The sequence below is a fragment of the Sorex araneus genome, chromosome 2 (assembly GCF_027595985.1).
Source record: "Sorex araneus isolate mSorAra2 chromosome 2, mSorAra2.pri, whole genome shotgun sequence".
Taxonomy (NCBI): domain Eukaryota; kingdom Metazoa; phylum Chordata; class Mammalia; order Eulipotyphla; family Soricidae; genus Sorex; species Sorex araneus.
Window position 1 is genome coordinate 11172640 of NC_073303.1, and position 24332 is coordinate 11196971.

At 51.3% G+C, this 24332-nt stretch overlaps 2 protein-coding genes across 10 annotated transcripts in view; both read right to left on the minus strand.

The window, feature by feature from the left end:
* CARMIL1 (capping protein regulator and myosin 1 linker 1) overlaps positions 1-24332 on the minus strand; it is a 349297-nt gene that overhangs the window by 246378 nt on the left and 78587 nt on the right. The window lies entirely within an intron of this gene.
* LOC101553800 (histone H2B type 1-K-like) lies at positions 4367-4790 on the minus strand. The gene has a single exon (XM_004613942.2). It carries the CDS (start codon positions 4788-4790, stop codon positions 4419-4421), a length of 372 nt encoding a protein of 123 aa, XP_004613999.2. The 3' UTR covers positions 4367-4418.

Consider the following 24332-nt stretch of genomic DNA (forward strand, 5'->3'; position numbering starts at 1 on the left):
GCAGCAATAGCACAGCGGGTAGGGTGTTCGCCTTGCAAGTGGCCGACATAGGTTCGATCCCCGGCATCCTATATGGTCCCCTCACTGGGTGTGACCCAAAAAGCCAACAAATAAATAAAACAAGTAAATAAATAAATAAATAAATAAATAAAACCTGAATTTCTTGCGGATGCAGATGCGGCCAATAGTGCCGGTGGCTGCTCCCAGCTCAGTGCTCAGGGCTCCGTGCAGTTCTGGGGTGAATCCCCCAGCCTCTTACATGCAAAGTATGTGCCGTAAAACCAACCCTCTGGGCTGCCTCCCAGGGCCCCAGACCACACCAGCACCACTGTGAGCAATCTGGAGACTAATCTGAAGAAATCCAGTGCCTGAGTATCGCCTCTCCCTAGGCTGGAGCGATAGCCCAGTGGGTAAGGTAGGGTCTTGCACATGGCAGGGCCGGGCTCGATTCCCAGTGTCCCATAGGGTCCCCCGAGCACTGCCAGGAGTAATTCCTGAGTGCAGAGCCACCCTGTGCATGGTTAGGTGTGACCCCCCAAAAAATATATATATATATTTACATATATATATATATATTTCTCCTCATAACTAGCACCAAAAAGACACAGACAAACCACACTTTGGGGGTCAGACAGAGAGAGTACAGAGACGGAGACACTTGTCTGGTGGCTGACCGCCCCCCGCCCCGCCCACAGATGCCAGAGCACTGCCACGGCTGACCCTGAGCCCCTGAGCACTGCCAGGCACAGCCCCCAAACAACACAACCCCCAAATAAGAACACACTTGGGAGATAAGGATGTAGCTCAGCAAGAGACAACACACCTGCATGCTCGGGGCCTCAAATACAGGTTTGCTCCTCGGTATAGGCAAAACACCCCCACCCCCCACCCCTGCCTCTGCTTTCCTTGGCAGAGGGCTGGAGAGCTGGCGCAGGGTGGGGGTGGGGGGGGTTAAGGCACTTGCCTTGCCTATTGCCCCCCCCAGCTCATCTCCAGCACCACATGAGCCCCCCAACCCCAAGCACTGAGCCAGGCAGGAATCACCCCCGAGCACCACCAGGTATGGCCCAGGCTCCCTGGCCCCCCTAAAAAACTCTCTCCTTGGCAGCCGTCACTCCGTCACTCGCCTCTGGTCTTCGGCCCCATGATCTAGCCCTGCCCAACTTTCCCAAGACCCCCCAATTTCTTCTGTTTCCGAAGCTCCCGTCCCCACCCCCCAGTTCCTGCTCAACCCGAAAGGCCCGTCGGCTGCTACGGACTCAAACTTCCAGATTCCTGCTTTGGTGCAGTGAGGGCAAGATTTAAAAAAAAAAAAGTTTTGAAGCAGCAGCTGGAATCACTGGTCAGTGTCCTTTTAAAACTCTCTATTTGCCGCAACACTGAGCTCTCTGTCCTTCTCTGGACTCTGGTCCTTAAAGTATCTTCGTCCTGATGATCCTACCCCCCCCAACCCAGAGTTTGTGCCGAAGAGCACCCCACGCCCAGCCCCGCCTCTCTCCACAGCTGGTTATTAGTGGGGAGGTGGGGAGATTAGTTATTCATCAGTGGGGGGCACGATGGCTGCAACCAAAGGGCCACTGGCATGGCCACACGCTGGCCTGAGATTATTTCCTCTCCATCTCACTCCGAGGAACCCCAGAATTTAGGCTGCCACGTGATTAGGTTAAGAAAGAACTTCCGGGGCTGGAGCGATAGCACAGCGGGTAGGGCGTTTGCCTTGCACGCGGCCGACCTGGGTTCGATTCCCAGCATCCCAAAGAGTCCCCTGAGCACGGCCAGGGGTAATTGCTGAGCGCAGAGCCAGGAGTAACCCCTGTGCATCACTGGGTGTGACCCAAAACTAAAAAAAAAGAAAGAACTTCCCTTAACCTCCCCTGGAAATTAGTTACCCAGATCTGGTGAAGCCACTTCAAAGATTCCAAGATGTTACTGACTCATTCCCCTCCTGGCGCACCCCCCCAAGGCTTTGCTTCGGGCACTGAAGGAAATAAAGGCACAGATGGCCAGTCATCCAGGACGGCTTCAGCCCCCAACTCGGTGACCTGACTTTGAAAACAATACTATCATCAGGCCATTAAGTTATTTATATGTGATGGCTTTTATGGAGAGAGACATCAAGCCATGATGATTTCCATTTGTCCCGGAATGAAATGCAGCCAGGCCTGGGGCAGCCGCTGTCCAAACAACAGGCCCCGCTTTTCCATGGCATTCTCACATGCCGGAAAGGGGATGAATCTCAACCAAAGGAAAGAAGGAAAGGCCTGTGTGAGAGCTGCCCCACGGCCAGGATCTAACTAACCACTGGGCTGGAAAGGCAGTACAGGGGATTCGGCACCCGACTCTGCATCCTGTAGACCTGGTTCTGGTCCCAGCACCTCTCACGCCCCCGAACATGGGGTCACTCCTGAGCAGAGTCAGGAAGAGGACGGAAGGATGGAAGGAAGGAAGGAGGGAGGGAGGGAGGGAGGGAGGGAGGGAGGAAGGAAGGAAGGAAGGAGAAGGAAGGAAGGAAGGAAGGAAGGAAGGAAGGAAGGAAGGAAGGAAGGAAGGAAGGAAGGAAGGATAGAAGAAAGGAGGGAGGGAGGGAGGGAGGGAGGGAGGGAGGGAGGGAGGGAGGGAGGGAGGGAGGGAGGGAGGGAGGGGAAGGGAGAGGGGGGGCTGGAGGAGGAGGCAGAGGCAGGGAATCCTACTTAGAAATGGTGACATAGGGAGTCACCAGGGCCCCAGACTCAAGGTCATCAAGCAGGAGCCAAGGCAACACAAGAGCACAGACAAGTTTCCTGGCCCAGCCAGAAAGCCCCTCCCCCCCCCCCCCCCCCCCCCGGCCCTGCCCAACACCAGGGCAGCCTGCTCCTCACCCCTCCTCTCGGGAACATCGTCTTTCAGAAACAGCCACTTGAGCATGACGCCAATGAAGAGTGACCTGCAAGGCTCAGGCGAATCACTGCTTTCAGGAGTGAAGAATCTGGGGACAATTGCTAATAAGCTGCTGGCGCATCGTTTACGAGCAGGTAGCTTAAAAAAAAACTAATTTTAAGTGATAAATTATTTCATTTCCTGCCCTAAGTTAGCTTTCTGCATTTCAGTCTGCTTCAGAGAGATAGGGATCAGGGAACGGCCACGAGGACAGTCAACTGAAAATAGTTTAACTTGAACTTTTATTTACTTATTTTCCTTAATTTTAAAAGCCTAAGGCAATGCTAAGCAGCCAGTGAACCAGAAGAAAGAAGTTTCTACACGCAGAGCGGCAGTAAACATTTACCACAGGTGATGCCTTTGTTCTTTCTTTTTTTCCCTTTGTTCTTGAGGTAGAGAAATTCATTTTTTTTTTTTTAAGGTCACATCTGGCGATGCTCAGGGGTTATGGGGTTACTTCTGGCTCTGCCCTCAGGGATCACTCTTGGTAGTGCTGGGGGGGGGGGAGGCTAGATGAGATGGGGGGGAAATCGAACCTGGGCCGTCCACATGCAAGGCAAACGCTCTACCCGTTACCCAATCGCATCAGCCCCCAAGGTATAGGAATTCGTGAACGCCATCAGTGTGGTCTCCTGTGCCCACGTTTCTACATCCTGTACCACCCACCCGGGCCCCAAGAACGCACATTCTCAAAGCACAGCATCAGGCACAACGAGGTCCCCTGAAGTGTGTCCACACATACACAAGGATGTAAGCAATTAAAACCCCTGTCAAGCTCGGCGCCCCGCTGGGGATTTAATTTTCACTTTTTGTGATTGAGAGCAAAGAATCAAGAGAGGAGAAAGAGGAGAAACTGAATGGAGTGTCTACTTGTTACGGGGTACGGTGCCTTGTAAGACGTGACGAGACACATCCCACCACGCATTCCAAGAGCTACTATGAATCGGAATATATTTAAGGGTTAAAGTCATCCATCTTTGATGTGTTTCCTCCAAATTATTTCCCTCTGCTAAGGCCAAAGGAAATAAATCTGTGAAAAATTGGATAGGCTGTGCTCCTTTACTGGGAATTATTGATTTTGTCACAAACGCTATCTTCCACCCTCCCCCTCCCACCCCCTCCCACTCTCCACCCCCCAACCAAAGCAACTCTTGATGGCTAACGATTTTCTGTAAGTAAAATTAGATACACACTATAACTTCCCTTTATGGAAACGCTTCATTGCTATTCTAGTAGGAAAGCTGCTTATGCTGAAACACGAATCTGCCCAGCAGCTCGTGGGAATGTTTCCGTGAAAGAGAAGGCCAGCCTTTCCTGGGTGGCAGTCAGGAGCTCGGTCTAGACAAAAGCATCTGAAAGCAGACTGCAGAGATGGTGATGCTGATGATGCTGATGCTGATGATGTTGATGATGATGACGGTGATGACGGTGATGACGGTGATGACGATGACAAGGCTCCGAAAAGAGCCTTTGGGTTTCCCGCTTATGCTTGCTCAGTGCGCTCACTTGGCGCTGGTGTACTTGGTGACGGCCTTGGTGCCCTCGGACACGGCGTGCTTGGCCAGCTCCCCGGGCAGCAGCAGGCGCACGGCCGTCTGGATCTCCCGAGACGTGATGGTCGAGCGCTTGTTGTAGTGCGCCAGGCGGGACGCTTCGCCGGCGATGCGCTCGAAGATGTCGTTCACGAACGAGTTCATGATGCCCATGGCCTTGGACGAGATGCCCGTGTCGGGGTGCACCTGCTTGAGCACCTTGTACACGTACACCGAGTAGCTCTCCTTGCGGCTGCGCTTGCGCTTCTTGCCGTCCTTCTTCTGCGCCTTGGTCACGGCCTTCTTGGAGCCCTTCTTGGAAGCGGCAGCCGACTCCGGCATGGTTAGGGCATAGTTAGGGCACAGCTCTAAGCGTTACAGCCCTGGAGTGTTACAGCTCTTGCACTCCCAGGTGCGGGGCAAGCAGAGTGCAGAGACTGTTTTTCATATCTAGAGACGCTCTCACTTTTTCTCCGTGTGGGGTAGACTGGGCTCGGGGCTCACCCCTGGCAGTGCTCGGAGGGCCTTGTAGAATACTGGGGAGGGGACAGACAGCAGCAGGCAAGGCCAGGCCCTGAACCCCTGTCCTGTCTCTCTGGCCCTTACTCCCTTCCCCCTGCCAATTTAATTTTACAAATTCAAAATTTACCAATTCTGGCCAGACTGCGGTGATCAGCAACTTTCTGATTTCGTTGCTCACCTGTCAGGTGACACTGGGCGGGTCATTTCCTCCCCCTGTGCCCCAGGTGGCCTCGTTTCCTACCGTGGCTCCAAAGACAATGTGTGCCAAGGTGACGAGTGTAGTGCTTCGTGCTGGGCACTGTCACCATCACAACCTTCATGACCGTTGCTGCGGGGACGAGACGAGAGCCATGGGGACAGGCTCTATCTCCCACCTCAAAAACGTCATCATGGGGTTGGAGCGATAGCACAGCGGGGAGGGCGTTTGCCTAGTACGCAGCCAACAGGGGTTCGATTCCCAGCATCCCATATGGTCCCCCAAGCACCACCAGAAGTAATTCCTGAGTGCAGAGCCAGGAGTCACCCCTGAGCATCACCAGGTGTGACCCAGGAAGAAAAAAGAAAGTAGCAAAGGTGGGAGACCAGAGTGAAAGTACAGTGGACAGGGCGCTCGGGCGCACACAGCCGAGCTGGGTTCCATCCCGGCATCCCATATGCTCCCCTCAACTCTACCAGGAATGATCCTTGAGCACTTAATCAGGAGTCAGCCCTGGGCACCACCAGCTGTGGACCCAAAGCAAAACCAAACAAAAAAGCAAAGGCTGTTTTTAGAAAGTAGCTCATAGTACACCTAAGAAATTATTTGCAATTTTTTCACAGTGCATACTTCCGTCATCTCCGGGTTCCAAGAAGCTATAACTACATACAAAAATGACATATCATAAAATATCCTTTCCTTCAGGTGGGCCGGGATTTGTTGCTTTTCCACTTTACCATGAGAAAACACTGGGCGAAATGATGCTCTTCGAGAACCTACTGAGGGAGGTGCCAGGGCCACACTAGCAGGACTGGGCGACTCCCAGCTCTGCTCCCCCTGGGGGACCCTCTCCAGGGCCAGGGAACCAACCAGAAGTGACCACATGCAAGGGAAGCACACTAACCCCTGCACTATCTCTCCAGGTCCCTTCGTATAATAACTTAAGGCCAAAGGAAAGGAAAAAGAAAAGAAAAGAAAGGAAAAGAAAAGAAAGGAAAAGAAAAGAAAGGAAAGGAAAAGAAAAGAAAAGAAAAGAAAAGAAAAGAAAAGAAAAGAAAAGAAAAGAAAAGGAGAGAAAGAGAAAAGAAAGAAAGGAAAGGAAAAGAAAAGAAAAGAAAAGAAAAGAAAAGAAAAGAAAAGAAAAGAAAAGAAAAGAAAAGAAAAGGAGAGAGAGAAAGAGAAAAGAAAGAAAAGGGGCTGGAGCAATAGTACAGTGGGTAGGACATTTGCCTTGCACACAGTCGAACCGGGTTCAATCCCCGGCATCCCATATGGTCCCCTGGGCACCACCAGGAGTAATTCCTGAGTGCAGAGCCAGGAGTGTGACCTAAAAACAAACAAACAAAAGAAATAGAAAAGAAAAGAAAAAAAAGCTAGGGCTAGAATGACAGTACAGCACGTAGGGAGCGACTTGCCTCACACACAGCTGACCTGGATTGGATCCCTCACACTCTGTAGGGCCCTCCAAGCCCCCTCCACCCCCCCCCCCCGCCCCCTGCCAGGAGTGATCCCTGAGCACAAAGCAGGAATGAGTCTTGAGCATCCCGGGGTGTGACCTGAGGTGGATAAAAGTGGGGAATTACACACATGCATTCATCATGTACTTAACAAGTGGATCTACGTGATAAGCAGCACCCCCCAACTACTCTCGCAGGGCAAGGTTTCCTCTGCAGAGGACTCGGATGCCCACGCCCCCCTCCTTCCTTCTCTTCATGCATCCTGCTGCTCTGGCATACCTTGGGGGATGACCCCGCGTCTACGGCCAGAGCACAGGGCACCCGGGGCTCCGCGGTTACTGCCCAAGCGTTCCTAGCTCGCTGCAGTGGCCTCACTGCCCCTGATCACGCGCGGACGCTGAATTATTGCCTTTCTCTCTCCACGTGCTGCCTCAAGTATTCCCAGCACGATTACTCATGTTTCAGGGTGTCTAATATTTAAAAAAACGCTGATATTCTACTCTATCCATTACTCCACTGTCAACTCGAGAGAGAGAGGATCTATTATTTCCCATCCAGCTTAAGTCTTTAGCAGCGTAAGGATTTTTTTTAAATAAAATAAAATAAAAAGCTATGAAAACGCAAGAGACAAAATGTAATTCTACCCATCTGATAAAAAGCTGAAGGCCAGATCCCGCTCATGCCGGCCTATCCACGCTGTCTTAATCTGCTCCAGCTGCATTAACCAATGAACAGCACAGACAGGGCAGCTTAAACCAATGTTTATTTCTCCGAGTTCCGGAGACTGGGAAATCCAAGGTCAAGGGTCAACAGATTCGGGTCCTGGTAGGTGCCTTGGTCCTGCAGCGCAGCAGAGAGGAACAAGCTCTCTGATCTGTTCTTCCATCCTCAGGACTGAATTACTTCTCAAAGGCCCCCTCCAAAGAGGGTCACAGTCAGGATAAGAATGGCACCAACATTCCTTATCATTTCCCATCAGAAACAGAAGTCCTTTTTCTTTCTTCTTTTTTTGGCTTTCTGGGTCAGGGTTACTCCTAGCTCTGCACTCAGGAATTACTCTTGGAGGTGATTGAGAGACCATATGGGATGCTGGGGATCGAACCAGGGTTGGCTGAGTGCAAGGCAAATGCCCTACCCACTGTGCTACCATTCTGGCCCCAGACGTCCTTCTTAAGGTTTCTAAATTAAAATGGCTGCGTTTGTAGTCGGGAGGGTAACCCGGAGAGGAAGAATCCAGGGCACAGCGCAGCCCGGACTCTTGGAAAAGCTGAATGACTGCTGAATTAGCAAACACAGTGCCTGGCTGTCCCCCACACACAACACTGCAAGAATTAATTTCCCAGGCTCGACGGAGTAAAAGTAAAAGTTGAAGTCCCCTCCAGCTGCTGTTCCTAAGTTAGTGGTAAAATATCTGTTCTAAATGGAGTAATTCAGGTTTAAGGGTAATAAATTAGCAATGTTTGGGGCTGGAGCGATAGCACAGCAGGTAGGGCGTTTGCCTTGCACACGGCCGACCCGGGTTCGATTCCCAGCATCCCATATGGTCCCCCGAGCACCGCCAGGGGTGATTTTTGAGTGCAGAACCAGGAGTAACCCCTGAGCATGGCCGGGTGTGACCCAAAAAGCAAAAAATAAATAAATAAATAAATTAGCAATGTTTGGCTTCAATACCCTGGAAACCTTCAGTGATAATAAAACATGGAGCCTGTAGTCCTGTCAGTGAACGTGGGTCACTTTACCTAGAGCAGACACAGAGGCTGGAACCATGGTACAGTGGGTAGGGCTCTGGGCTTGCACACACCTGACTCAAGTTCGATTCCCGACACCCCAGATGGTGCCCGAGCAGCACCAGGAGTATTGCCTGAGAGCAGAGTCAAGAATAACTCCTGAGGGCTGGAGCAATAGCACAGTGGGTAGGGCGTTTGCCTTGCACGCGGCTGACCCGGGTTCAATTCCCAGCATCCCATAGGGTCCACCAAGCACCGCCAGGAGTAATTCCTGAGAGCATGAGCCAGGAGTAACCCCTGTGCATCGCCGGGTGTGACCCCCCGCCAAAAAAAAGAAGAACTCCTGAGTATCTCCGGGTGTGGCTGCATAAAACAAAACCACAAAAAGTAAAAGAAAATCAGCTAGGGCAGACATCACCAAAATGCTGGCCTTTCCATATGTGCCAGGCTCAGCCCTCCAGGAGTTCTAGAAAGCTCCATCCCAAACGGCACTTGCACAAACCTGTTCCGGCCTGCGGGTGTGATGACGCCAGCAGCCAAGGAGCCCAAGGCCCACTAGTGCCACGAGGAAAGGGGCTGGAGTCGCATCTGGCGATGGCCCTTCACACACGCGGCACCTAAATGCTTCCTGCTCCCTCCCAGCTCTCATTCCCCTCCAAAAAACCCTTTTCTTGCCACTGTGACGTCATCAGCCATCCACAGGCAGAGCTAGCGCAGTTTAGAGAAGCTGCTGCCGCCAAAACCGACATCACTTTCGGCTCCGAAACACTTATGTCCCGAAACACTGTCAGCAGTGGACCCTCGTGGCTGCCTCACTGAAATGAAAGACACCTCCGAGAGCAGGAATTCCAAGTGCTACGAGCTCCTGGTTTTAAGCCTTAGTGCATCATCTGCGTAAGGAATTGGAAACCTCTTAGAAAACTCAGGACCATTGACGTGTATGTTTCATTTGTCTCAAAGAAGGCCCGTGAGGGTAAACAGGGGTGAGAGCAGGACTGGTCAAGGGTTGGAACTAACCACAGTGTGTGTGGGGTGGACGGTAGGTAAGATAGAGAAGAGACCACTATGATAATAACAGCTGGGAAAGGACAACATCTGGATCTGGACAAGATCACGCTGGACAAGATCTGAGGGTTAAAAGAAGGTAAAGGGAAATTCTTGATAACCTTTCGGTATCGATATTGCAAACCACAATGCCCAAAAGCGGGGACAGAGAGAAAGAAAGTGTGTGTGTGTGTGTGTGTGTGTGTGTGTGTTTGTGTGTGTGTGTTTGTGTGTGTGTGTGTGTGTGTGTGTGTGAGAGAGAGAGAGAGAGAGAGAGAGAAGCACCTGCCAATGAAGCAGACAGGGGTGAGGGGCTGGGGGTGATGGGAGGGAACCTGGGGACACCGGTACTGGGAAATGTGCGCAGAGATGGGTGTTGGAATACCGTATGACTGGGACCCAATCATGAACGGCTTTGTTATGCTCTAAAAAAATTAATAAATAAAAGGAAAAAAATGGGCCTATGAGCCGGCACTCGATCGCCTCGCTGCTGTTGGAGACTTTTATGTCTCTGCGGATGCTCTTTGGAATTTTCATTCTGACGAGGATGGCTACAGAAAAAGCCGAGTCCAAAGGCTTTATCTGCCTCGCCAGAACTTACCAAGTAGTTTTCAAACTTCGGTCTACAACTCTAAACACTTTTACTTTTCTTTTGATTGTAAGAATTTTAAAAGGTCAGATCTGCAGTCAAGGGCTTTGCAGTTAAAAAACAGAATATGGGATATACCAGGCTATTACATTGTTTGATATTATAATATACAGCCATTATCTAGTTTTTTTACGGTGGTTAATTTTAGGCCAATTCCGACTTATTTTCAAAAATCAATCAATAATAATAGTATTGAGTATTGGATCCATGCTGGATTTATTTCATCAACTCCGTAACAAACTCTCCATGATTCTATGAGATAAGTACTACCTCCTCCTCAATGGCCTGGGAGTTTTGCTTCTGTTTGGAAAGTTCTACTTTGGGGCAGGAGAGAGAGTGCAGTGGATAGGGCAGTCACTTTTTTTTTTTTTTTTTTTTTTTGCTTTTTGGGTCACACCCGGCGATGCACAGGGGACACTCCTGGCTCTGCACTCAGGAATTACCCCTGGCGGTGCTCAGGGGAAGGGCAGTCACTTTGCATGCAGGCGACCTGGGTTCAATACCTAGCACTCCACATGGTCCCCTAAGTCCCACCAGGAGTGATCCCTGAACTCGAAACCAAGAGGAAACCTGAGGTGTCACCTAAAAACCAAATAAACAAAGTTTACTCTGAAACTCTACCAGAAAATTCCTCTAAAAACAATATCAAATAAATAACAAAATTAATTTCATATCCTTACATGCAAACGGTACCATCTCTGGTATTGCAAGTGATTAATATGACTGGCAACATAATAAACATATAATTCTTTTTTTTCCTTTTTGGGTCATACCTGGCAACGCACAGGGGTTATTTCTGGCTCTGCACTCAGGAATCACCCCTGGCAGTGCTCAGAGGATCATATGGGATGCTGGGAATCGAATCCAGGTTAGCCGCGTGCAAGGCAAACGCCCTACCTGCTGTACTATTGCTCCAGCCTCAAACATATAATTCTTGAACTATCTGCCCATACCTAATTTCTAAAAATAGCCTGACCTACCAGGTACATTCAGACATGGAGTTATCTGACTTGGGAGAAAGACCCAGCAACCTGTGGAACAAGCCCGCAGACCAAACTGCAAGCCAATTTTTTAAATAAAATACAAAATCTCATCAACTTCTTCACTACATCTGCTAATAAGTGGTGAGTCTCCTTCTTGTTCTTTGATCGGGAGCTAATGAGCAGAAAAACAAGAAATCTGAGGCCCGGAATCGTTTACCGTATAGAATAATCAATCTTCAGAAAGCCAGGAGCGAACTTACTCAAATTTTAATAATCTGCACCGGCCAACTCTCAGGCTAGTGCTGCCTGGACCAAAAACGCAAGATAACATATCCCAAATCAATGCACTCCTGAGGCTAGAGATGTAACTAGCTCGGTGATGAAACACGCTTCAATTCCTTGTATCAGGCCCCGGGTTAGATTCCAGGGAGGGAGGGGGGAGGGAAAGGAGGGGGAGAAATTGAATCCAGATCAATGTATTCCTCTGCGGGACAAGCGAGCACTCCAAACGCTGTCCTGACCGCTACCAGCAAAGCCTGCAATTTATTCAACACTAATTATGTCCCCGAAATTTCTCTCTTTCCTTCTCCCCCATAAACATCAATAGTCTGATGCCCGTAGGTGCTACGGCACTGCTGACTCCGTGAGATGCCAGCGCAAGGGGTTCAGCCCCTCAGCTTTCCCACGGCCCCCCAGTCCTGGGTCACCCAGAAAACCATTGCACCAAGCCAAGCCATTTTTCTCAAACACAAATATCCCTATGTAGGAGACGCCCCCCACCTCCCCCAGGCAAGCTGCGGCCAAACTCTCTCTGAGGACAGCTGTCTCCCATCCCCAGGCTCCCCCCCACCCCACCTTTCTCACCCTTGCCTATAAGGCAACAGGAGTGAAACCCCCCCAGGTGACAAGGGACCTCTTCATCCATGCACCACCTGTTGCCAGAGAGGAAGGATGGCAGATAGGGTGTTTGTCTTGCACGCAGCCGACGCCAGCCCAAAGTCTTGGCACCATATATGTATGGACCCTGAGTTCCCCCAGGAGTGACCCGGAGCACAGAGTTGACAGTGAGCCCAGAGCAGCACTGGGGTGGCCCTAGAGACAAACAGCAAACCCATCCCCCATGGACGGATGCGGCTCGTGTGGCCCAGGCAGTGGCTGGAGGGCAGGGGGGCATGTCTGCATGCGTGAGCCCTGGGTGTGAGTCCCAGCCCCCCGTGGTCCCCACCTGAGCACTGCTAGTTGCGCCTCTCGGAAAAAAATTAAACTACAAAAAAGAAAAATCGGGGCCGGAGTGATAGTACAGAGCGTAGGGCCGGTAGGGCGTTTGTCTTGCATGCAGCTGACCCAGGTTTGATCCCTGACATCCCATAGGGTCCCCCGAGCACTGCCAGGAGTAATTCCTAAGTGCAGAGCCATGAGTAACCCCTGAGCATCACTGGGTGTGGCCCAAAAATTTAAAAAAAAAAAAAACTGTGCAAATATCTATGAATGCTGAGCTCAAGGTGTTAGCCAGGAGTATCCAAACTGCCTCACCGACCCTCCCAGATGAGGAAATCTAGACAGCACGGAGAGAAGTCACATGTCATGCCAGCAGCCAACCCCAGCTTGACCCCAGAACCACCTCTGACCCCACAAGAACCGCCAGGGATCACCCCTGAGCACAGAACCAGGAGCAGCCTTGAGCACCTCGGCATATGGTCCCCAACGCAAAACAAATCCATTAAAGGTCGATTTTCTTAACAATCACTTAACAATCTTAACAATCGAGCCTCGAGCAAAATGCTCAGGACAGGGCGGGCATCAGCAGTGATCTACGGGGGGCTTGGATGAGGGAGATGAGTGAGGGGCACAACGGTATTCTATCCCCAAACGAGAGCTGCCACAGGCAGCCGGCCAGGCTTGAGGATGAAATCACTGGGTCTGCGAACAGGAAAGGAACACGGCCGGTCTAACGAAATCCTCCCCGCTGGGAGCATCTCCGAGAATTCATACTCCTGGCGTCAGGCGGTGCCTGCTAGAACCTGAACCTCACTGGCCAGGGCGATGAGGTGTGGAGGGCACGAAGCAGGAGCCGCCTTCTGCGCCCCCCTCTGAAACAGGAATGGCTTTCCACGGGGCTGAAGCTAAGGGAGGCTCACCGGGCCATGCAGCACACAGCTGGGGCCCCCACAGAGGGAAGCGGGCAGGCCCCAGGCACCCTCCAAGCCCAGGAACCACCCACAAGCTGTCCCCTCCTGGAGAGACGCTCCAAGAAGCCGATGGTGCCTGCACTGCAGAATTTGAGTTTCGCGTGACACAGAATCAGGGTTGCCCAGAGATACTCAGCCTGAGCCTTAACTGGAACAGAGAAAACAAGAGTGTGTTGGCTTCATCTCAGCAGCGGCAGGGAGGGTGCCAGGGCTACCACTGCGTCACCCTCCTACCCTCAGCAGGACACGATAGCCTTCATTTGTAAAAAAACAAACATCCAAACATCCGAAAGTTTTCTCTCAAAAAGAAAAAAGGAGGGGGCTGGAGCGATAGCACAGCGGGGAGGGCATTTGCCTTGCACGCGGCCGACCTGGGTTCAAATCCCAGCATCCCATATGGTCCCCTGAGCACGGCCAGGGGTAATTCCTGAGTACAGAGACAGGAGTAACCCCTGTGCATCGCCAGGTGTGACCCAAAAAGCAAAAAAAAAAAAAAAAGAAAAGAAAAAAGGAGGTGACAGAGGCGTAGTAGGCGATCGCATCTTTGCAGAGATTTCGAATTTAACCTAGTAATTTATTCTCAAGAAACCTTCCACAAAAAGTCCCGAAGATATCTGTGCCGTAGTTCTCTATCTCGGGATTTTAATTCCAAGGTAATCAGGTCACCTAAAAAGGGCGGGGACCAGAGTTAGGCCAAGCAGAATGATCTTATTGACAGGAAAATGTCAAAATCTTAAGAGCAGACCTACACACAGATTTCACCCCAGCTAATCCGTATGGGGAATCGATCTCATCAGAAGATTACAGTGCTCTCCACGGACTGGCATATATCTGAGGAAAGTATCTGCACCGCTGGAATTTTCTTTTTCATTCCTAAAACGCTGATAGCAGCAGGATATGTGTCTTCTCTCTTTCTAAAGTTCTCAAACTGCTACAGAGTGATCGTCTCGGGGTTAAGGTGTTTGCCTTGCACGCTGCTGACCAGGGTTCAATCCCCAGCACCCCAGGAGTGACCCCTGAGAGCAGAGCCAGGAGTAAGCCCAAAGCATTGCCAAGTGTGGTCCCAAACCAAAAAGGAAACAGACAAACAAACGAACAAACAAAAGAAGCTGCTACAGACATTTTATGTGGGTAACTGGAGTCCTGGCTAATTTGGTTTTCGATGTGCCATTGTTTTGTTTGGGGCTTACACACATTGGTCGTTGGGTGCAACTCTCAACCTGGTGCTCCCGAGACCATACTGGATGCCAGGGATCACACCTGAGTTGCCCGTGTGCAAGGCAAGCGCACTACCCACTGGACTATCTCTCTGGCCCCCACCTGCTGCTCCAGGGACCACGCAGTGCCAGGAGGAAACCCAGGGTTCCAGCTCTGGGGCACCACTTTATTCTCACCACCTGACTCTTGATCACCCCAGAAGGGCAAAAGAGAATCTCCTCCCTTAAGGGAGTTGGGGCTTTTGTGCATGGTGTTAGGTAAAGGTCTGAGCCCATTTTTTTTTGCATGTGGTTGTCCAGTTTTGCCAGCACCATTTGTTAAAGAGGCTTGCCTTGCTCCACTTTATATTTCTTGCTCCCTTATCAAAGATTAGATGATCATATACTTGAGGGTGTGGAATTCAAACCCTATTTCATTGGTCTGTGGATCTGTCTTTGTCCCGATACCATGCTGTTTGAATTATTACCGCTTTGTAGTACAGTTTGAGGTTGGGGAAGGTGATGCCTCCCATCTTTTTTTCCCCAAGAATTGCTTTAGCTATTCGTGGGCACTAGTTGTTCCATCTGAGTTTCAGGAGTATTTGATCAATTTCTCTGAAGAATGTCATGGGTCCCCTTATAGGGATCGCATTGAATCTGTATAATGCTTTGGGGAGGGATTTTGACCAGGTGGAGGGATGGGTGCTCGATCATTCTATGACTGAAACGTAATCACGAAAGTTTGTAAGTCTGTAACTGTATCTCATGGTGGTTTATTTTAAAATATTTTTTAAGGGGGGGGGGGTAGCTGGGGCTTGAACTACTCCTGGCAGTGCTCAGGGGTTGCTCCTGGCAGTGCTCAGAGGACCATAATCGGTTCCGGGGATTGAAGGCCCTCTAGGGCCCAATCAGCTCTGCGTGCGATACAAAAGCCTAACCCACTATACTATCGCTCCTGCCCTTTCCTCTGTTTTTTGTTTGTTTGGGGGCCACACCCAACAGTGCTCAGGGGTGTCTCTTGGCTCCGTGCTAAGAACTCACTGCAGGCCATGCTCAGAGGACCATATGGGATGCCGGGGATCGTGGGTCTCTGCGTGCAAGGCTAGCAGCCTGCCCGCCGTGCTATCTCTCCAGCACCGTCTCCCCCTACCTTAGAGGAAGCCCTAATACCTGAGCAGAACAAACCCCCAAAGGCCTTCCCTCCCTGTCTTTATAGAGGAACGTGTAGCCAGCTTCCCTTTTAGACACTCCTGTACTTCCTCTCAGAATGTCTACGCCACTGACACTCTCAGCCAACTGCACTTGCAGTTCGCTTCCATTTCTAGTTGAGACATTTTCTTCCCCGGTCTCACCCCCAAGTACTTCCTCTCCACCTCCACGCACGCCTGTTTAAAGCAGTTCCTGTGACTACCTGTTTGATTTGTCATTTCTTCCAGCTCAGGGGCTACTCCCAGCAGTGTCCCCAGAGAGCATGGGGTCCCGGAGCCTGAGCTCAGACCTCCCGCGTGTCCAGCATGCGCTCCTGCCCACGGAGCCACCTCGCTGGCCACTCTGGACACTTGCCTGATGGCGTAGAGGAGAACGAAGGGCAAGTCCTGCTCCTTCTCCAGCCTGGCCTGTGGCCACCAACCCTTTCTCTTCTTGAAGTCACATCCTTACTTTCCTTTCTCTTGCTCCTTCCTTCGTTTTTTTTTTTTTGGGGGGGTCACACCCAGTGATGCTCAGAGGTTACTTCTGGCTCTGCACTCAGGAATCACTCCTGGCAGTGCTCAGGGGCCCATATACGATGCAGGGATCAAACCCGGGTTGGCCGCATGCAAGGCAAATGCCCACCCCGCTTGTGCTATCTCTCAGCCTCCCGCTTTCCTTCTTGATAAAAGCCTCAAGCCCCGTATTTTATCCTTCCCGTTTCTTCCTTCGAGGGGCAGCCTTGTACCCTCCTTGTGCCATCAGGTTGAAAGGGCTGCCTCACATGACACTTGCTTTGCGTGTCACTCACCCCGGTTCAGTGTCCGCCACCACACAGGCTCCCCCAAGCACGGCCAGGAGTAAGCCCGGGGTACCCCCCACTATGGCCCCACTTCCCCTACCAAACGAATAAATAAAAGTCTTAACAGCACCGCCTGGTTTTCCACCACCAGAAATACTGCACCCAGTCACACGGCCGGCCAAGCACATCCAAGCACATGGCCCAGTGCTCCAAGGCCCCAGACCGTGGGCAAGGGGCATCCCACAATGTCCACCCTTCAGCCTTTGGTTCCCGCTCTCCCCCTTCATGCACTTCTCCAGCCCATGAGCTGCCTCCAACTCCCTCCAACACTCCGTCCACTACCCTAGAAAAGGGGAAAGGACAGAGGACACCAGTTCACACCCAGGCCCTTCGACACCACCAGAACATTGACCCTGCCGCCTCATGGCTCTGGTCTCTACACTGTCACTGTCACTGTCATCCCGTTGCTCATCGATTTGTTCGAGCAGGCACCAGTAACGTCTCTCATTGAGAGACTTATTGTTACTGTTTTTGGCATATCCAGTACGCACGGGGAACTTGCCAGGCTCTGCCGCGCGGGCTCGATACTCTCGGTAGCTTGCCGGGCTCTCCGAGAGGGGCGGAGGAATTGAACTCGGATCGGCCGCATGAAAGGCAACCGCCCAACCGCTGTGCTATCACTCCAGCCTCAAGGACCCTACACAGTGGGCAGAATTTTTATAAGGTTTAATTTATTTTTTTTCTTCATGAATCAAGATGACTAGACAAAAAAATCGAAGGGCAGGAAAACGCATCCCCTCTTTGATAATCAAGACTGAGGGCTGGGGCAACTGAGTGACTGAAATAAGTGCTAAACCACTTCTAACTTCTTCCAGCAGGCTTTCTAGAACAAACCAGACATCAAGAACTTCTATTATACCTGCTGGTGAGAGAAACAAGCATGGCCACTGCATGTGCCTTTGGTGGCACAGGCTCCTTGGAACCCTAGCTACATTCCAGACAGGGGTGAACCATGAGCCCGCATCTGGCAGTAACAAGGACACCGTCTAGACCGTGGCTGCCCCAAGGAAAGGTCAGTACTAAGATTATTCCAACACCGCCGGTGACCGTGACCGCCACAGTGCCCGTTACAAAGCAAACAACCCGCAACAACTGCCTTGCACGGAGAGGCAGGTTTTCAGCCTTGACCCCCGAAGTTCAAACCATCTCCAGCAGGCTACCTGGGATTTCCTCACAAGCTCAGCACCACATATGAAGTCTATTATGCAAAAAGGAAACACTCACTTCCTATTTGCTGATTTTTTTTTTAAGTCTTTGGCAGAAGTAATTATCTGGAATTTTTTAATGTCATCGAATTTGAATTTTATATTTACCTTCCAATATAACAAAACACTTGCCTTTAAAGCAGCGACTAGTGAACTACTTCAAAAAAAGCCAAAATACAGTATTTGTAGATCGTGTAATTGCAAACCAGCCACATTCATCTAAGTATTATTCACAGCTATTTGTCACAGTCCAAAGGCAAGAATGGAGTATGCAGCCTATGAGCTTAAAAGATTTATTTTCTGGTTCTTCACAGGAAAAAAAAAAAGTTTGCTAAGTTCTCTGGTGAGCATCATAGAATATTAAATAAATATTCAATAAGATGTGTTTTGAAACTAGATGCTGTAAAGAGCTGGTTATTTAACACGTCAACCAATTGTGCTGTTCACCTTATATGGCTTTACTTCTGCCCTCAAAATTAAAACCTAGAGACACAGTACAGGGGCTAAGGAACTGGCCTGGCAGAAGGCCCACCGCAGACTGATCCCGAATGCCACATATGCTCTTTGGCACACTGCCAGAGGGAGCCCACGCGTGCGCACAAAACCAGGAGTAAGCCCGGGGCACCCCCGAGTACGGCCCTAACTCCCCTACCAAATTAATAAATAAAAGCCTTACCAGCCCCCCCTGGTTCTCCACTACCAGAAACACCGCACTCCATCCAGTCACACGGCCCAGTGCTCCAGAGGACCCCCCACCCTACCCCCAAATTTAAACCTATCAAAGACAAATATCAAAATTTAAAATATCAAAAGGAAAACTTTTTCTTGTCATGGCATAATTTTTTTTTTTTTTTTTGCTTTGTGGGTCACAGCTGGTGATGCTCAGGCATTACTCCTGGCTCTGCACTCGGAAATTACTCCTGGCGGTGCTCGGGGGAGCATATGGGATGCTGGGAATCAAACCCAGGTCGGCCGTGTGCAAGGCAAACGCCCTACCCGCCGTGCTATTGCTCCAGGCCCAACCAGGAGTAATTCTTGATTACATGAGCCAGGAGTTAACCCTGTGCATCGCCGGGTATGACCCAAAAAGAAAAAGAGAAAAAAAAAAAAAAGAATTAAACTGAAGACTCCACAGACTCAAACCAGGCGCCACCTTGATCTCTCCAGCTCTTGAACAAAGTGGCAATACGGTGTTTAACAAACGGGATCTGAGCGGTGGTTCCAAAGAGAGGGAAAGATGGCAGAGAGCAAGAAAACCTTGGGGTTTGCTTGGCTGCAAGTCCTTCACCGTCGGGGCCCTACTGGGAAACAGCAGCCCAGGAGGAGGGAGAGCAGAGGCCTTTCCCAGGGTGCACCCGCCAGCGCGCCCAGCTTACTACTACGCCTTCTCAGCACCCCCCCACAGCCCCCGCAACTGCCCGGTCGGGGGCTTCACCTCTGTTTCAAAGAAGCTTGTTTCTTCCCACCAAGTCCTCCCTAGGGGCGCAAGTTCAACTAATCTTCCATTCATGACCCCCTTCGAAACTCCCCAAATGTACATGTTTGTGTGTTGAGAAAACTACATATATATTCAATATGCCAAAAACAGTAACAAGTCTCACAATGGAGACGTGACTGGTGCTCGCTCGAGCAAATCAATGAACAACGGGACAACAGTGTTACGGTGCTACAGTACATCTATACACCTATACACCTACATATGCACACATATGCATGTGTAAAATATATAAATATCTATAATTATAATTATATATGGACATATAAGAAAGCCAAATATATGTACCTATATCCAGATAGGTACATATATTTGGCTTTTTTGGGTCACACCCGGCGATGCTCAGGGGTTACTCCTGTCTCTGCGCTCAGGAATTACTCCTGGCAGTGTTCAGGGTCCTTACCTTATGGGATGCTGAGAATCGAACCCAAGTCAGCCTCATGCAAGGCAAATGCCCTTCCCCCTGTACTATCTCTCCGGCCTTATTCTTGAATACACAATCCAATAATGATAAAGCAGCACGAATAACAAGGCCCCTCGGCAAGGCAGGCCCTATACTAGGTGCTTTCTGCACACGGCCCCATGCCCCCCCTCCACCCAATTCTCACAAGAGCCCTCTGGGTGGGCATCATGTCCATGTTCCAGTTCTGCTGAGGGCGAAGCTGAAACACACATATCAAACATGTTGGACAAAGCTGAAAAAGTGGCGACACCTGACTTGGGGGGTGGGAGGAGCTGAGGGGTTGGCGAGATGTACTTGAGTTCAAGCCGGTGACCTTGAATTTTGTTCTCACCCGCAAGGAGCTCAGTGTAACCTGCCTTGCGCACGTGAACGGCCGCAGGATTCGGCTCCCACACTCCCTACCAGGCCTTCCTCTCCGTCCTCTGGTTTCCTCACTGAAAGCAGCGCCCGGGCGGGCGAGCTGTGAGGCAGGCACACATCAAACGCCACCAGCTCTCACAGACGGCGGCTGGGCGCCTCCTTCGGAGGGCACAAGATGCAAAGCAGCGCCGGCGCTGAGCGGGACGCGGAGGTTTCCCGAGCACACGTTTACGCCTGGGAACACGGTGCTTCGATGCTTCCGACGCGCCCTCGTTTCTCTCGAGCAGTCGTTTCTGCCCTTAGACTGGGCCATGCGCTCACCAACAAACCACACGCCCGAGCACGCCAGGGTGAAGAGTCGGGTGGTTGTGCGAGAACAGAGATGGGATAAAGTGACTCTTCCAGGACCGCTGGGGCTGAGGTCAGAATGAGCATGGCCCCCCTACACCCGTGCCCTCCTCCCCTCTCTCCCCCTAAAGACGTCGGGTTAAAGCTGGGGAAAGTGGGGCTGGAGCGATAGCACAGCGGGGAGGGCGTTTGCCTTGCACACGGCCGACCGAGTTTGATGCCCAGCATCCCATATGGTCCCCCGAGCACCGCCAGGAGTGATTCCTGAGTGCAGAGCCAGGAGTAACCCCTGTGCATCTCCAGGTGTGACCCAAAAAGCAAAAAATGAATAAGTAAAGCTGGGGAGAGAAGGACAGGGAGCGTTAGAACACGTGTCCAACCATGGTTCAACATGTGGCCCCCATGGCCCCCTGCTCTGGCAGTGTCTGGCCCCAGCCCAGCAGGCCCAGATCTACCAGGATTGGCTCTTGGGCACCCAGCAGTGCTTGAGAGCAGACCACCCCTCACAAAAAGACAGTGGATTAACTAAAACAAAAAGCCACCTCCTTGTTTTTGGAAAGAAAACACTGCATAGAGCCAAGCATTAAGAAGGTGCCCTCTGGCGCTGGTGCGAAACGTTTAATCATATGCATAATATAATTCTCTTGCACACATACTTTATCACTGTTTTCTAATGAGGCTGGCAAGGAGATAGAAACTTGGCGTTTGCCTCGCAGTTTAATGCCCTTGTTTTTATGCTTACGGTAACAGCTTGCTGGGGAGAGCACTGCACAGCGAGTCTGAGAAGCTTCAAAGGAGGTGGCGCGGAGAAACAGCTCCCCACCTGGAAGAGGGCCAGGCCTGGGAGTGAAGTGATGAAGGCGGGTTATCCAAGGTAAGATGCGCCACTTACGAACGGGGCAGGCTCCGTGGCGGGATTCCTACCTTTAAAGGCGACTTTTGTGCTGATGGAGAGAAGTTCCCCCGCAGTTTCCCGTTTCTTCTGAAAGCCTCATTCAGCTTCCTCGGGGCTATTTCCAAGGCAGGGCAAGGAATCCGCACCTACCATCCCAAGCCAGCTCCCGAGGCTGCGGGGGAACTTCAGAGGTAGCCGAAGCCACAAGCCGGGGTCCCAGCCCAGCAAAATCCTCCCATGAAAGAAGCTTCTGTGAACCAAGGCGCAGCCCTTGTGCGAGCAGGAAGTCGGCAGCTTACTTGGGAATCCGCCACCTCCCAGCCCAGCAAGTGAGGAAGCAGTGAGAGGTGGCAGATGGGAAGGGCTGGGGAGGGGTGGGGGGGGCGCGGTTGCTGGGGGCGCAGCAGCGACACCCCCGACAGCTGTGGTGTTGTAAAACGGAGCAGCCAAGCCGTGTGCAAATATGAGTCTGAGGCATCTGATTAACCGAGAGCAGATACGGGAGTTGAGTCAAGGAACTGGAAATCGCTTGAAACATCGGGCACTGCACTCAAGGCTCGGGAAGACGGCAGGCACAAGAAGCAACGCCAGAGACACTAGCCTGGCTCCAAGGGTGCATATGCTACAAGGGTGATGCCATGGGTGCACCCGAATTAGAACGAGCTCCCATCTGGGGCTGGTAAGAAGTCTTCCCGAGAAAGGGGGCCGAGGCAGAGCCAGGCAGTATAAAATCCAGCCTTTAACAAAGGCCATGTGTAGACGCCAGACCTCCTCACGGAATCTGAGACTCCCAAGAATTCTGATAAACTTTGTTACTAAGCTGGAGATACTATGATCGTAGAGTGATCGGGGCACTTGCTTTCATGTGGGTTTGATCCAGGTACCGTGTATGACCCCCCTGAGCACGACCAGGAGTGACCGGGGAAGCACAGAGCCAGGAGTAAAGTTTGAATGCAGTCAGGTGGCGCCAACACTACACCAGCTATAACAAAATACCCTACGTACTTACAAAAATGAGTAGCCCTGGGGCTGGAGCGATAGCACAGCGGGTAGGGCATTTGCCTTGCACGCGGCCAACCCGGGTTCGATTCCCAGCATCCCACATGGTCCCCTGAGCACCGCCAGGGGTAATTCCTGAGTGCAGAGCTGGGAGTAACCCCTGTGCATCGCCGGGTGTGGCCCAAAAAGCAAAAAGAAAAAGAAAAAAGAAAGTGAGTAGCTCAATCTTGCTGGAGGGTTTCAACTCAGCCCAGATAACGGGCAAGTAGGACCACATTAAATGCTCATTGCCATTTTAGGCAAAACCCCCTCCAATTATATTTTGGGGGGGAGGAGGTAAGCTTTTATTGCAGCTTATCTACAAAGAAGGGGAGTGGGAGGGAAACTTGGGGACAAGGGTGGCAGGGAAATGAGCACTGGTAAAGGCATGGCTGTTGGAACATTGTTTGACTGAAACTCAATTGTGTGATTGACAAACTCAATCATGAACAACTTTCTTTGTAACTGCATCTCACGGTGATTCGATTTAAAAAATTTTACAAAGGGAAAGAAAGCTTTGAGGGTAGAGGGAGGGAGAAGTAACATATCCAACAGAGAACACGAGCTTGTCCAGAGTGGAACGAGGCAAGCAAAGGGGCAAAGGGACAAGCAGGCAAGACACTTGTTCAAGGGCTTCAAGAGCGTCTGAAGATCATTTCTTAGTCTAAAGCAACCCTACACGGCACAGTTCAACAGAACACATTCTGACCAAGTCAACACCTAGTCAGACGCGGTTGACCAGTCTGGAACCAGGGACAAGGACATACTATGGAAGTAAGTAAAAATTCCCCTTAGTTCCCCGTGTAGACATTTCTACCATTTCTATAAAATTCATGTGTTTCAGTAAAAATATTTATAGAACTAACACTGTTCTGACAAGATTTATAGAACTAACACTGGACTAGAGCGATAGCACAGCGGGTAGGGCGTTTGCCTTGCACGCGGCCCACCAGGGTCCGATTCCCCCCCCATCTCAGAGAGCTACTGAGCGTATCTCACCTGCATGGCAGAGCCTGGCAAGCTCCTCGTGGCATATTCAATATGCCAAAAGCAGTAACAACAAGTCTCACAATGGAGATGTTACTGGTGCCCACTCGAGCAAATCGATGCACGGGACGACAGTGCTACAGCGCGACAACACTGTTCTGACATCCCCGGTTGTACAAAGCTCTCGTTTTGCACCTGGCATCCTGAGATCTGAAGATCTGTTTGTTTTGCTCCCCGAGTTGACTGCCCGCCTTCGGTTCCCTCTGAAAGTAGGTACTATGCTTGCAGCTGGAACGTACAGGAGGCAACCGTGATGCACGGGGTGGACGCAACCCCAACGGCTTCATTATTCTGTTACCACTCTCTCAGCAGCCCCTACTTGCTCTAAGGCGGGGCCGTGGAAATCATTTCAAGAACTGGAAAAAGTGTGCTTTGAGTAAGCAGCTGGGCTCATTTCCCCTGAGGAAAGGGCAGCGAACTATTCCCAGAATGAAACGAGCGCTCGCCGCCCTCTCTGCATAATTTCAGACTTAGCGGTGCCTTCCCCGACAGGGAAAGGGGTTCCCCGGCAGCGCCAGGGGCCGACAGGATTCTCGGCTCTTCCACACACCCAATACTTGCACCGTCTGAGTTTCCCCTCAGGGTTGCATTCGGATGCAGAAAGGTGGTCTCGGGGCGTTTCTAGATCAAGGGACGTGCGAGAGGTTTGGAAACGGGGTGTTCACACACTTCAGGAGGGAGATCTCCGAAGCTGAACGACGTTCTTGGGCCATTAGCTTCTCCCTTGATTCTTCCCTCTCCAAACTGCATCCTCCGGTCCCTTCTTCTTCCTTTTCTTCTTTTGGGAGGAGTGGAGCCCTCCTGGCAAGTCTCAGCCCATCAGGACCCACGTGCGGGCCTGGGGAGGCGGCGCCGTGTGCAGCCAGGAAGGGAACCAGGCGGGCCGAGGGCAAGGCAAGTGCCTTAGCCCTGCTAGCATCCCTCCGGCCCCCTCCCGCCTGTTCCGGGCTCAGAGGGGAGCAAGGGACCACACAGACCTTGTTCGTGTGGGCACTGGAGGAAGAGAGAGGCTAGCTCTCC